Source organism: Corvus kubaryi, unplaced genomic scaffold, assembly GCF_017639235.1.
Source record: "Corvus kubaryi isolate FWS band 111438036 unplaced genomic scaffold, C.kubaryi_AGA036_p1.0 37256, whole genome shotgun sequence".
Taxonomy (NCBI): domain Eukaryota; kingdom Metazoa; phylum Chordata; class Aves; order Passeriformes; family Corvidae; genus Corvus; species Corvus kubaryi.
In genome coordinates this window covers 7,438,058-7,452,129 of record NW_024581076.1, presented here as the reverse complement: position 1 = coordinate 7,452,129, position 14,072 = coordinate 7,438,058, and the positions used below count along the sequence as shown (strand labels likewise).

Here is a 14,072-nt window from a genome sequence, read left to right as displayed (position 1 = left end):
TATTTCAGTGGATACCAAGCTAAGTGTTTCACAAATGAGTAAAAGCTCTCCAGGTTTTTCTGGTAAAGGCTTATATTTCAGTGAGGCTTCAACAGGAATGCTCGTCAGGCTTTACTCAGAATTGTAACGCACTCTCAAACTGTACAAGCTTTGCTGGAGTTTCTTTCAATACAACTTATGAATTTTGAGACTAGTGTTCACTATTCCTAAGTTAAAATTCCAGTTAAACTCTTTCAGCTTCCGTGCTGGAACTGTGAAGCCCACCACACCCCCACCTGCCTTTTTTCCCCCACGATGTGGTTTGTATTCCTCTCTGTGTTAGAGAGGAAGTGGGATAAGAGAACTACAGTGCCTTGTAGCAGCGAAGGACTGTTGCACCTTCCTCTTGTTCACAGATTACTTAATTTATGCTTATTGAGAATTAAAGGAAGGTTTGCACCTTAAAGCTCACCCTGAGTCTCTGCCTTCCCTTGTGTTGAAGAGAAGATGCTATAGATAATGGAATGGAGTTAAAGATTATTTTCTCAAAAATACATCCAGAAACATGGAGTTTCAAGGATCTCCTGTAGCATTCTTTTTCTTTGTTTACATGGTGCTGTTGGGTCATTGGGTGGGGGCACCCAAAGGGTCTTTTCCTTGAAAAACAAAGTAATAATTAATCTCTTCCCTTCTATCCATTTTCTCCTTCCCTCCTAGTTCTGCTTGTCAAAAGCTGATAAAGAACAATATGAAAAAGAAGAGAGACCAGAATCCCAGCAGGAGATTTTGAGAAGAGCAGCTAAAGACTTGCCTATCTATACAACAACAGCATCAAGAGGTGAGATATAAAGATAATTCCATGCTCCTGAAGTTGCTGGTTTATTCATTTGTTGCTATTGAATGAACAGTATATTAAGCACATATTGCAAATGCCATATGTTTTGTTATTTGTTGGGCCTGGTGTTTAATTCCTGAGAGAAACAGCAGTCCTTTTTCTGGTGATCTCAACATAAAGCCACTACTTGAAATTTAAAAGAAAAAATTATCTTCTAGAAAGCAGAGAGATGACAGCAGCTATCTCTAGCTGTGGCTATTAAAAATAAACACAACAAAGAAATATAGGTAAGATAGCTTGAAATAGGGAAATTCAAACGTGTTGCTCAATTTTGTAATCATCTTTATCCCCATTTAAATTTTTCCTTCTGACCTGTTTTGGTTCAGCATGAGGAGAAATGTACTTAAGATCTTAACATACTTTTGCAATTGAAAAACAAATAAGCGTTATTTCATTCCCATCTGCAATTCAGTACAAATCTAGTTATGGACTATTTCTGCATTTGCTTTTAATATATGTAGCCATTTTATTCCAATTTATATATGAATGATCTGTGAAAGTGCTGTCTTATGCATATGTATATTCTTTAAAAATTCATAGCTTTTATATGTGTATCTATCTTTTTCTCTTTCTTGAAACTAGCAACCCTGTAGAGTTTCCAGAAACATAAACTACGCAGAATGACCATTGCTGAAGTTTACTGTGACTTTTCCAAATAAAGTCTAAGGACACCTGGCTCTTTTGAATACAAGCTTCCCTTTAAGAGAATCCCAGTCATAAGTTCCTGGAGTGGTCTGGGAAGCTGTTGCCAGCTCTTATCAATTCTGTTTAGCTGTAGATGTTGGCTTTCCTTCTGCTTTCAAGCTGCCTGTGCTGGTGTCTTATTTCCATTGAGGAAAGCCTGAAAGTCTGTTTAAAAATATCCAGGAAAGACGAGGAAGAACTGATATACTGAACAGTCTGATAGATCACTGTTTGGTGAAGTGGATAGAGAAAGCCAGTGCAGAAGGTTGACTTGCTGAAAGAATGTAGTTTCACAATGGGATGCCTTAGTACCCTCTGCAGAGGTGAAAGGGGGATCAGTGCCAGAGGATGAAGGATGGGAAAAACTGGGAGTCAAAGAGTAAATGAAAATGGACTCAGTAGAGTAGTAATAGATTCTTTTGAATACTTTTGTATGTTACATTTCTTTAAAAAATCAAAACTACATGTCGTATGGGATTAGGTGTGTGTCAATCTGTGAGAACAGGTGTAGCAGGGGAGGGCAGGAAGCTCTTTTAAGATCCAGTTCATGTTAAGGGGGAAAGCTTTCATAAAATCAGATGAGTTCTACTGACCTGACCCTTGCACTTGAATACAGCAATCAGATACTGTGATCGATGCCAGCTGATCAAACCTGACCGCTGCCACCACTGTTCTGCATGTGACATGTAAGTGTCTGAATCTGGAATTACAGATTTTTCTCTTTCCTGAAATCGTCACTTTAGTGTGTTCATGTCTTCAGTGGGTCAGTTCCTTCCAGTGGTACAATATTATGGTGCAGCCCTATTGTCTGAAGTGGTAGAACTTTTTAGGAAACCTGCTTGTAGCTTTGTAAAACAAATCTTATATTAAAAAATAAGTTAATTACAAAGTAAAAAATCATAGATTGAAAGTAAAGAAAGGTAGGTCTGAGATACCAGCACCAGCAAAGGCTTATTATTGAACTGTTTCATGTATCTTGTTCCTGTAGTACTAAACAGATGTGTTCTACTAATAATGCCAAAAATGTTTATCTCAAAAATTGACAGGAGAATCACATGCCTTTAACATTTCAAAGTCATCACTGCTATTCCCTGTTTTCTTTGTGAATCATCAGGGAAGTCTGCGCAGGCACTGGAGGCTGAGGCTCTGCATGAGACTTCAGTAGGCTGAGCTTGAGGAAATCTCGTTAACTGAAGAACCTAATAAACATCTTTTGGCTAAAGTCAAATTTGTTAGCAAATACAATGAACATCTCTGTGTCTGAAGTGTCTAGTATCTGTCTTTACATTAAAACTGGATTAAAATGGCATGTGGACTATTCAAATTACCCTTTGTGCTGCTTTTTTCCTCTATTAGCTTAAAAAAAAAAAAGGCAAGCAGCAAACAAAATGGTAGCAAAAATAGCCCTTAGGTAGACTTAGTTGAAGTGAATGCCAGGCGAACATACCTTATCCACACAACCCTGAAAGATCCTTTGGATTTGTTTTCTCTGGGCACGCATAAAATTAGTGTGGCTTAATGAACTGATACATGGTGTTGCTCAGTAATGCTCCCCATGCTAATTTAAGAAACTCTCCTCATAACTCTTCTGAATCTCAATTGGTCCTTTAGGGTGACAGAATGGCTGCTCTAATATAGAGAATGTGGGTATGATTGAGAAGGGCTTGAAAAAGATACAAGTAGGGCAAAATACTTGAAACAAATCAATAAATAAAATACAACACCCAAAACTGTAGAAGCTAAAGTTGCGTCTTAGAAAGAAAATGTATTTTTTGTCTTAACTTGCTGGAAATTCTCTCTTTCAGATGTGTATTAAAAATGGACCACCACTGTCCATGGTAAGTTTATTTTAAAATAAAATCAGTATAAGAATGATGAATTAAATGCTGCTTCAAAAATGCCCTTCTGAAGTAAACCTTGATTTTCACAGAAGTCCTTTAATATGTGAGAATAAATCTTGTTCCTAATGTTTGTTGTGGCATAGAGTTGTAAGCCCAGGAGTCCAAATTGTACAGTTTCTCCATGTATAGAGAAATCTTGGCATTAATGAGACTGTGAGAAAAGGCATTTCTTTCTTTTGGTTACGCTGGTGGTGTTAGCAGGAGAGGAGATACCCACTGCACTGGGAGAATCATTTCTCGATTCTAGATGATATGTATGACCCACTCTTCTGCACTTCGTATTCACTGGTAGTCAGTAAAAATATTACCTGCTATCACTGTGAAAAACACTGCTACCAGTAGTTGACTTAGAGGTGGTTTTGTAACCAAAGCAGCATCCACTGAAATTGATGGCAAGGTTCATATAACTTTCTGTGGTGACTGCAGTTAGTTTGTAGTGGGAGATGCTTCCTATGCAGACTGTCTGTATCATAATGCTTTGCCAGCTCATGTCCTGTCCTACAGAATCATGGGGGGCAAAATTCATTTGAGAGGCCCATATCATTCGGCCTGAGGGAAGAAATTTCCTTCCAAATAGTGGCTTAAAATGCTTCTGAAACACTATTGCCAGAATATTTTGGACATACCACTGACATCATACACATTTTGCTCTGCAAAAGCTGAATGTATTGTGAGGTTTTTGTTTGTTTTATTTTTTGTAAACCTTAGTAACCTCTTTTTCTTTCCCCTCCTTCTAGGGTGAATAATTGTGTGGGATTTTCTAACTACAAATTCTTCCTCCTGTTTTTAATGTATTCCTTACTGTACTGTTTGTTTGTTGCTGCTACAGTCTTGCAGTACTTCATAAAGTTTTGGACAGTAAGTTCTAAGGCTTTTTTTGGTTGTTGTTCATTTGTTTAATCCTGCATGTGTTATTGAAGGCTGCATCAGCATGTTGTCACTCACAGTTTACTCTGTTCTGTGGTTCACTATCGTTAATGACATCAATCAAAGTGACTGAAGCAGGAGAACCTTATGAATTTTGATGAATTAAATGTATTACACTGCCCAGGATGAGTAACTAGGGGAAGGAGTTTTGATGAGGACACTGTGCAATTTCTCTGCTCCATCAAAATTGAGTGGCACAGCTCAGATTTTTATGAGACTATGGGGTACAGATATGTAGATAAAGAAAGAACTGGCCATATCAAACAATTACATATATGTATGAGTATATATATGTATATATAAAAATACTGACAAATGTAAAATATAAATAACAATTTTGTATCTTCCTAGACTTGTCTGTGGATAATCTGCTGCCAGATAAGGCAGATTAATTTGCTGGGACCTGACTGAGCTGTTTTGGAGTCCCTATGTAGGCATGTCTGAACTTGATATTAGTGGCTTTTATTGATCTGGTATGGGTAGAATGCTAAGATATATACAGTGTGGATGCTATACATCTTCCTTGCAACTATTATCAGTTGTCAAAGGGATAATACACATACGTGCAACTTAGTAGGTTTAATAACATTTATGTGAAGGCAACCATCCTTGTATGTCAGTGTTATATTGCTCCTATCAGTTTTGTTCCTTTCACATTCCAGGCTGAACTGAGTGTCTTCTGTAGTTGTTCCTTTTCATCTACAAAAACTTGTACTGTGCCTTCCTGTCTCTAGGCTGAAGTGTTAGTGGCAGAATTCCCTTAATCCATTTCCATTAACGAGCATGCGAAAAATTACCGCAAGTGGAAGGGTCTCAAGCACATCCTTGAGTAAATAACACCATGTGTTTCTTAGATGCTGGCTGCTGTCAGATTAACTGGGAAAAGCAGTCATTATCTGCAGCAGTAAAAATAATCTTTATTGGAGCAAAAGGTTGCTGCCATGTCAGGGTAAGAGAAGCTTGCTCCTCATGTATTCAAAGTAGCTGTACTTTGAGACAATTGGCATTAGGTAAGTTGCAAATGGTAGTTGCAAATGGTGCAAAAAAATTTGTTTATGCTCATCTAAACCTGTGGGTCTGATCTGCCAAAGTACTGTTTCTCTTAATTTGTCAGTTTTGTGTAGCAGCCTGTCACTGGAGAGCAAGGAACTATGTGGGAATTGAGCTGTCAGTACTGTGAGATGAAAGCCATAAATGTGTTTATCAGTCATAGCTGGGTCTTAAAAGATATTTCAAATTAAATGGTCTGATTCTGCTGTTCAGTCTTGCTTGGCTATAAATAGTTAAATTTTCAGTCCGTGAATGTGCCATTTCCAAACATCTGCCTGGCTGCTTTCCAGTGCTTTGTACACAATTTCTAAGGAAACTGTAGATGTGCTCTTGCACATTTACTAGTCAGTGCTCGAGAAAAAAAAAAAACCCAAAAAAAAAACCCCTTGCTTTGTTACCTTATTTTATAATTGCTAGTGCAACAAAAAAGGCCACAGGACAACTGACTACAATGAACAAACATTTAATACCAGCGTTTGCAGCAGGACTCTTCCAAAGCTCACCGGACACAATAATGAAGTGGACTCTTGAGCAGAGGAAGTTAACTTAAGAGGGATTTCTTTTTTTTTTTTTTAATTTAGTTTTTAAAAATGCTTCCTGCAAGAATGGGCTACTTCTGAAATGTAACAATAGACAATGTAGTTGTGTACTTGCACTTCTTGCTTTCAGTTCCAGATGCTGCCAAGACAGAATCTGGCGATGCCCTGATCTTATCAGTAGAGCAGGTCTCTGACTCACTTTACTCATTAAGTCACCCACTCCACAAAGCTAAGACTCCTCTGATCTTATAACCGATTTATTAAAGTACATTTCCAGAAGGAGGTGGCAGCTCCATAATCATGTAGGCTTGCAAAATTTTGTATATCACTTGTATGTAAGCTTTTAGGCAAGTGGTGTTGACTGGAAGGTTCTCTCTACATCTGTATGCAAACCAAAGCAGAATGCTGCTGACATGTGCTGTCTGTAGACTGCTTCAGTATATTTCTAGTGCTCAGCTTTGTCTGCTGCAGTATCAGACAGATTGCTGTTCGGACATTATCTGTTGGAGGCTCTCTGGATGCACGGAACCATAGAATATTTTGAGTTGGAAGGGACCCACAAGGAGCATCGAGTCCAACTCTTCAGTAACCGTCCCATATGGAGATTAAAAACCCACAAGCTTGATGTTATTAGCACCATGCTCTAACAAACTGAGCAAATCAATGTTGTTTTTTCCCCTCAAAGTTTGACTATAGGAAATGTTACAGTATACTTTCAGAAGTTAGTGCGGTTTTTTTGCTTCCTCACAGATGTTTTTCAGAGACTGTGCAACAAACTGCTGGATATATCCAGTGTTGAACAGAAGTGTGAACTGCTTCTTGGGGAATGTAGCTTGGGGGAAGAACTTGTAATGAGGTTGTGGAGGTGTATATGCTAACTACACAAATGTAGCAATCCATTGTTTTGCACTGTTGATAATACTTGCATAGAGATGTGATGCTCCTACGCAGATACTTGGAAACATTGTCAGACACGCACACCTACCGAATCCTTCTGTTGAAGAAAGCCTTTGTGTTTCTCACTTACACGTGCAAGACTTTCACATAGCACCTTTCATGCTCTATGCAGAAGTGCTGAAGAAAGGTCTTGATTCTGTGCATACCATAGTGGAACAAGTGCACTGGCTGGAAATGTTTACCACAGGCTTGCACCCTGATGCTAAAATCTGTTCTGTAGATCAAGGGAACGTGACTGCTTTATTTGTACTCATAACTGCTTTTTCTATACTCATGACATTTTTATTTCTACCTCAGAGGTTGTTAAAGATGAGCAGATAAAATGTCAGTTTAACCAAATGTATTTGACACAAACACCTCACTGGCTGGACACCCAGTGCTTGGTGCCTTGTTTACACAGTGCACGGTGGTGCTTCCCAGCTTATATTTGTGTCTACTCTTACTCTTGCTGCACTGCCTCTTTCTTGAAACCGTTATGTTTTCCAGTCATTTTTGGTGTCTTTCACTGTCCTCCAAGTTAATTTTCTGTCCTGAGTATAGCTAAATAAAGGATGTGATACATGCCCTGGGTGGATGGCATGTGCTTCTGCAAAACTTTGGTTGTATTAACAAAAGTGGGAGTAAAAAAACGGAGTGATTCCACATCATTAGTTAGAACTCATTCCTCTTGCCTATACACTAAGGACATAGACCAGATCTGAGGTTTTTTCCAAGATTAGGCTAGACCTATCTACTAAAAAATGAGGAACAAATCAAGCTCAGACAGCACTTTTTTGTTTGAGGGGTTTTATGACCTGATACACAGTCAAATGAATGTGAAGGAGTTTGTTGGGGACTCTTGAATAGTGACTGGCTTCAGCCTATTGTGTGCTAAGTAGTTCAGATTGTGTTGTGCAAATTGCTTCCTTTTGTAAACTCTACAGCTCTCTCAGCTGCAGATCTCTGCTTCTGTGCTGCTGCTAAGCATAATGATCTTAAATAACCAATGTGTGAAGTTTCATTCTCTTTTCACATGCGGGGGGCATGTGGACTGCTGCTAGACCACTGTGAATAAGCCTGTTATACACACTCAAAGACTGCATGCTTCTCTCCAGTAAAGAACTGGCCTTTTTTGAAAGATGCTTCAGTTCCACAACTGTCATTCAAGAAGTTACAACCAGTGGCTGAAACTGGGTAGTCAGAAGAGGTAAATGCACCCTGGGGATCATGCAGATTAATCATGCATAATTCAAAAAATCCTCCAGGTTATAGAGCTGCTGGTATGGGAAGATGCAAGTGAAATAAACCTAGATTTTCTGAACCACAGAAAACACAAAGACTAAGCTGCTGCTGCTTTCTCAGTATCAAAATAAACTGTCCTGAGAATTCCTTGTAGAGAATTATTTTGTTTAAATATGTAATTTCAAAAGAGTCATAGGAATTCAAGTTACAAAAATCACTTGGGCAACTGGGGAACACTGCAATGTGCTCTGAGGTAGAAAGACTTATGGCTTCAACATGAAGCTTAGGAATAAGCAGCAAGTGGAGTATTTTGCTAGGCTGGATTTCAGGGGATCGTAAAACACAACATATCACTACTGCAGGTGGAATAGGGACTGTTGCATAAATTGTCAGTAAATAAGTAATAAGATGGGCAGTAAAAAGGAAACTGAACTTAAATGGCAGTTTAGAGAGCTGGACTCTGCTTGTCATTTGCTTATTGTAGAATTATGTTATGGTAGCCAGCACCATTTTCAAAATGCTGTGTGTATCTGCCTGACTAATGTAGATGCTTGGGCTCTCCCTAAGCTTTCTGCACAGATTAATGTAATTTTTAAAAGCCATACATCTTGCCTACAATGGATTAGTTAAGTGCTAACCTCTTAGCCAAGATTAATTACCACTCTTTAGGTATAAAGTTTGGAATTTAAAAGCTAATCTGAACACAGCTTTCTTGTTTCTTCCTTTGTTTTCTCAAGCACTGGTTCAATTTCAGGAGTTGTACTAAAGATACGTCCTACAAACTGCTCTGTATTGAAGGAAATTAGGAAGAAGAAAAACTGTACTGATGTGTTATCTGGTCTTTTTTAAACGAAGAAAATTGTGCAAAGAATGGCAATTTATTTTTTATGACTTTGGCTAAAACTACATCTAATGGTAATGGATATGTTCTGAAGTCAGAAAGATTTTTTAATTAATAAACCATTACTTTATACCTCAGGAGTATTCTGAGCTCTTTCAGACCTTTGTGAACGGTTTCATCATACAGAATATTCACATAAATCTTACCTGTGATGGAAACAACTAGCAAAGAAGGAAATTGGTATAGTCATGCTGTCCAAGCTGAGCCACCACTTGAAAGTGATCCAGTCACAATCTGAATTCCAATACTTCTATGCTTCAGTAGAAAATTTCATGCCTTGGAAGTTAGAAGTGGGCTCTTGCATACTTCTCCATTTTCTTGGAGAACAGGGGCTAAAGCTGCTGATGTGCTTTGGAAATCAGCACATCCAAGAGCACATTTGCACACCAACCATTTTGTTCTTAACAAAGCCTGTGCTGTTTTCAAACACTTTGTGTTAACATAATACTAGTGTTTAATAAATTGTCTTTCTTTGCGCGAAGCTTTGCCACAGGAAAGCTGCAGAGAATTGTCCAAAGGTAAAATATTGCTGTCATTATTTAAATATTGTTCCTACTACAATTTTTCTAGTCCAGGCATTCATGGCGGGTATTTACATCATCACAGAAGGAAGGAGACTTGTAATCTGTTTCCTGTGAATACAGGCCATGTACAGGGAAATGGATATACCTATGTGCACTTGATCTTAATTGAAATGTGTTTTAGCTTAAAAAAGAAAGTCAGCTGTAGATAAATGGGTGTACTGAATGCACTAATGGAAAAAGCAATGGCAGTAATGCTAAGTAAATAGCTGAGTAAAAATAGCCTCTCTGCTTTCATAATGTTGTTAAAGGTCAGTTGCTTAAAAGTGCTGTGATTTTGAGGATATTAGACTGGAATAGTATTCTTACAAATCCCATTGGCCTTTTGGAAGTGGAAGTCTGAAAATAGTCCGGGGTGGAATGGACAATCTGATATGGGTGGGAGTTGGTGTCTTTATGGTGGTTATACTGAAATTGTTTCTCACATAGATTTCTGGTGAATCACTTCTGCCTGGTCAGACGTGGCAAATGTGGTTTGCTAGGTACATGCTTGTGGTTGCTTAAACATTTGAGGTCATCAAAAATCGAAGATGTCCTGTTTAGGACTTGTTCATGACAACCATTTCCCTTTTACGTTCGTTATACCAGTTCAGAATTAGGTTCAGCATTACTCCGTGTGCCAGGAATTGCACTTTTTTCCCTTTCAGAGGAAGTGACTTTGGACGTATTTTCCCCGTGTCTCTTTGGCTGTGGCTGCGCAGTTAACATTTTCTGGTATAGAGGATGTTTTGCCTTGCCTCCTACAGTGCATTTGAAAACCACAGATGAACGCATGCACTCACAATACTAAACCTGGGGGAAGGGGTACCCATGAGATTTAAATGCTGATGTATACCAGTTTAACATTACATGAAAGGAAAGCTGGGCTGGTGCTTTTCTTCTTTCATGAAAACTGAGGTGAAAGACCTATAGCAGACTGGGTGTGGCAGGAAATGTTCAGCAACAATACTGCCTTAGTTGCTAGGAAGTGTTAACATATTAATCTCTTTCTCTCTTTCTCCCCAGAATGAATTGCCAGATACCCATGCAAAGTTCCACGTACTATTCCTTTTCTTTGTGGCAGCCATGTTCTTCATCAGCATACTGTCACTCTTCAGCTACCACTGCTGGCTAGTTGGCAAAAACAGATCAACTATAGGTCAGTTAATTGGATTATGGAACTTTTCCTTGTCCAGAAAAATGACAATTCAGTGAGAATGTGAGGCCTACATGGTATGCCATCACATATAAATTGAATTTTAAATACTGTGCAATAAAAAGCATATTTGGTGTAGATAATTAAAGGTGAAACATATGGGAAAATGAAGCCTGTGGGGGATCCTCTGCTAGAGCCAAGCATTCAGATTCATGATGACTGTTCATTTCTTTTGTTTGTATTTTTGAGACCTCTGAGGCACCATGCATGTTTGTTGGGTTCTTATATAGTGTGAAGTATGTAACCCAATTGCTACTTGCCAATCTGTTGTTCTAATACTTTGAGTAGCTGGGTAGCCCCTACCAAGTCAGAGGCTCTACTGTATATGAACATGCACTACATTTTGAACTACATACAAAACAGTATTCCTAAATCCTGTGAAAGAAAATGGACCTTATTATTAGGAAGTGGCTTGTAAAAGTGCAATAAAAATGAAAACACTGATGCACATTTCCTACATAATAAGAGATTCCCATAATTTTTATGTCTAGATGTCTTAAATGGCATTGATCAGCATAACCAAGCGTTAATTAAAATATTTGAAGTTCTTGCTAGGAACCACTTCAGGGTGTTTTTTGTGATGTGTGGGGGGACAGGGACTGATGAGTATTTCCACAACTGAGTAAGTCAAAATCTTATATCTTTCAATGGAATTTAAATTTCTAACCTCAAAAATAAGTGGTTTGCTTAAAAGTAAAATAATTTTCAGGTAGAAATTTTTTGCTAGAATTTTTTTGATTGGTTGACAGGAGAGTTGTTTGAACTCTTTTTCTTTTGACATATCTACAATAAGGAATATTCACAGTTTCTTTTTAGCTTTGAAGAAAACTTTAACATATTCCTTACCCAAAAATCAGTGGTCATAATTGGCAACATGGTACTTGATCTGCTTTTTGGATCATGATGTAAAAAGACAAGCTACTGGTGTGGAGGGAGAGCAATGACTCTTCTCAGTTCTTGGCCAAGGGTGTAAATGGACTGAGTAGAAAAATGGTAGTGGTTTGCTATAGTTCATGTTGTGTCTGTTTCTAATGTAATAGATTTCATCTTCCTCTGATAGCACGGGATGCTCTTAATTCAGCTTCCTAACTTGGCAGATGTGGAAAAACCTCTTCTGTATGGGCTTAGGTCCAGCAGTGCTTATGGTAAATTACCTCTAAAAGGGAAAGTCTTCTGCACAAAGAAGGCTGAAGAGAGAGCAAGTCACCAAGGAATAAGGGATGTATGTGGTTATCTTTGGCATGCTGATGGTACTTAGCTTTGTCTCAGACTCTGTTAAATGTAAAGAGGGAAAGTTGACAAGGTGACTGTTCTGCCTACCTGATTTTCTTATTTTTCACTAACCCTGTGATTTTTTTTCTCTCTGATTACTTGAGATTATTTTTTCTTCCCCCCCCTCCCCCAATATACATCAAGATCGCCTCACCTTGCCCATCACTGGTTCCACAGCAGAGAAGTTTGAGTTTGTTTCTTCATGTTCCCCAACTCTTTACTGGTTTAAGGAATTGCATATTTTTGTTTTACAGAAACATTTCGTGCACCCACATTTCGAAATGGTCCTGATAAAAATGGTTTTTCTCTTGGATGTAGCAAAAATCTAAGGGAAGTTTTTGGAGATGAAAAGAAGTATTGGCTACTCCCTATCTTTACCAGGTATTTAGTCTGAACAGTAATGAATTAGGGAATAAATTGATTCCAGGACTTCCGCCTTGCTTCCCTTTCTACTAAAAAATAAAGCACAGCTGAAAAGCCAACTTGTATATCTGGTACAATAAATATTGGTGCAGGGAAAATGTGCAAGAGAAAGCTATCAAACTGCACAGGGTTTTCATTCAAAGACAGGAAGCTTGTTAACAAGAATCTTTTAAATGCAGAAGTTTGGAAAGCTTTGAGAAGCGTATTGCAAAAATTGTACACCTTTTGGTGGTAGTCTTAGTGTTTGATGATAGAGCTGAAATCAGCAACTCAGAGGAGATCAAACAGCTGCATCAAAACAACCTCAGTTTAAAAGCACCCCCTCTTGCCCCTGAAAAAACTTGACAGCTTTCTTTTGCTGTAGATGACGCTTTAGGAATTGAAAGCCATCTAAGAATGTGCATGTAAATAAGCAACAGAGGGGAAAAAATCTGATATGAAAAATGCTGGATTTAAAATGTCAGCTGAGATAGCATTAAGGAGTTGCAGACAAGCTTGATGAAGCAAGACTGACATGCTGCCCTCTCCCACCACTACCAGAATTCAGCAGAACAAAGTAGGAACTCTGTTTCAACACTGCTTTTGAGGTGCTGTGTATCAGGTAAAAACTGTTGCTGAACCTGTTTGTGAAGCTGAGGTCTGGTATCAAACAGCAGAGGTAATACCAAAAGCTTAAGGTGACTCAGCTGTTTGCTCAACTACCATGTGATTAAAGACAGAAGCCCCACTGTAGATGGATCAATCTGTTTTGCTACCACATTTCATCCTGATAAACTTTAAGAGAAGGCTTAGCTAACTTCAGAATTATGAGTGAAGGGGAAAGCATGGCAACCAGAATGTTATTTATGATACAGCTTCTGGGGTCGTAAACACCAGAGAGTCTTCACTATGTGTGCACGCTGATTTGGGGGAAGATTAGGGCTACAGTCTACAGAAATATGTCTGTGTTTCTGAAATACACAGACTTGTGCTGTGCACAGCAATCCATACTGAGTGATAGGGTGGGAATTAATTGAGCTCCAAGATTTAATTAACTGATCATCTGATTTAGTGGTAGAACTGCCTTGCTAAAGTCTGGAGTTCAACACTGTACTCAGGTAATTGATTCAAGCCTGTAGCCTTTGCCTTTTGCATGGGTCCTTGTTCAGTTCATTTAAGTCAACTACCAACAGTGATTTGAGTCTTTGTTTCTCATTTAGTTTGGGTGATGGATGTACTTTCCCAACTCGTTTGGTGATTATGGATCCAGAGCAACTTGCAGTCTCAAGCCAAAATGAACCTGCCAAAAGGTAACTACAGCACTTAAGATACTGATTTTGTACTGTTTAGTACTTCATCTAGAGAAAAAAATTGTTTCAGAGTTAGTTTTTGAATTCTTTATGCTTCTTATGATCTTCAAAGTAAGTTTGTAAGTCTTCAGTGAAGGACAGAATGGATTAACATTAAAAACTTAGGACTGTGTCGTGGTTTTGTGGTAACAGAGGATATGGCTCTAAGGAAACAGTAATATAGAAAGTAAGAGAGTTTACTGGCTCTTAACAGCAATC

The 14,072-nt window shown here is 38.4% G+C and overlaps 1 protein-coding gene across 6 annotated transcripts in view; it reads left to right on the top strand.

The window, feature by feature from the left end:
• Positions 1-14,072, top strand: part of ZDHHC20 (zinc finger DHHC-type palmitoyltransferase 20) — a 50,032-nt gene that overhangs the window by 26,848 nt on the left and 9,112 nt on the right. For 4 of the 6 annotated variants that reach the window (XM_042023944.1, XM_042023943.1, XM_042023948.1 and 1 more), the window contains exons 4-11: positions 697-817; positions 2,175-2,244; positions 3,364-3,396; positions 4,197-4,317; positions 9,537-9,572; positions 10,641-10,773; positions 12,357-12,483; positions 13,725-13,814. In XM_042023944.1, coding sequence (XP_041879878.1) covers positions 697-817; positions 2,175-2,244; positions 3,364-3,396; positions 4,197-4,317; positions 9,537-9,572; positions 10,641-10,773; positions 12,357-12,483; positions 13,725-13,814 — 731 coding nt within the window. The remainder of the gene's footprint in view (positions 1-696; positions 818-2,174; positions 2,245-3,363; positions 3,397-4,196; positions 4,318-9,536; positions 9,573-10,640; positions 10,774-12,356; positions 12,484-13,724; positions 13,815-14,072) is intronic. The other 2 variants (XM_042023946.1, XM_042023945.1) reach the window with 1 other exon arrangement.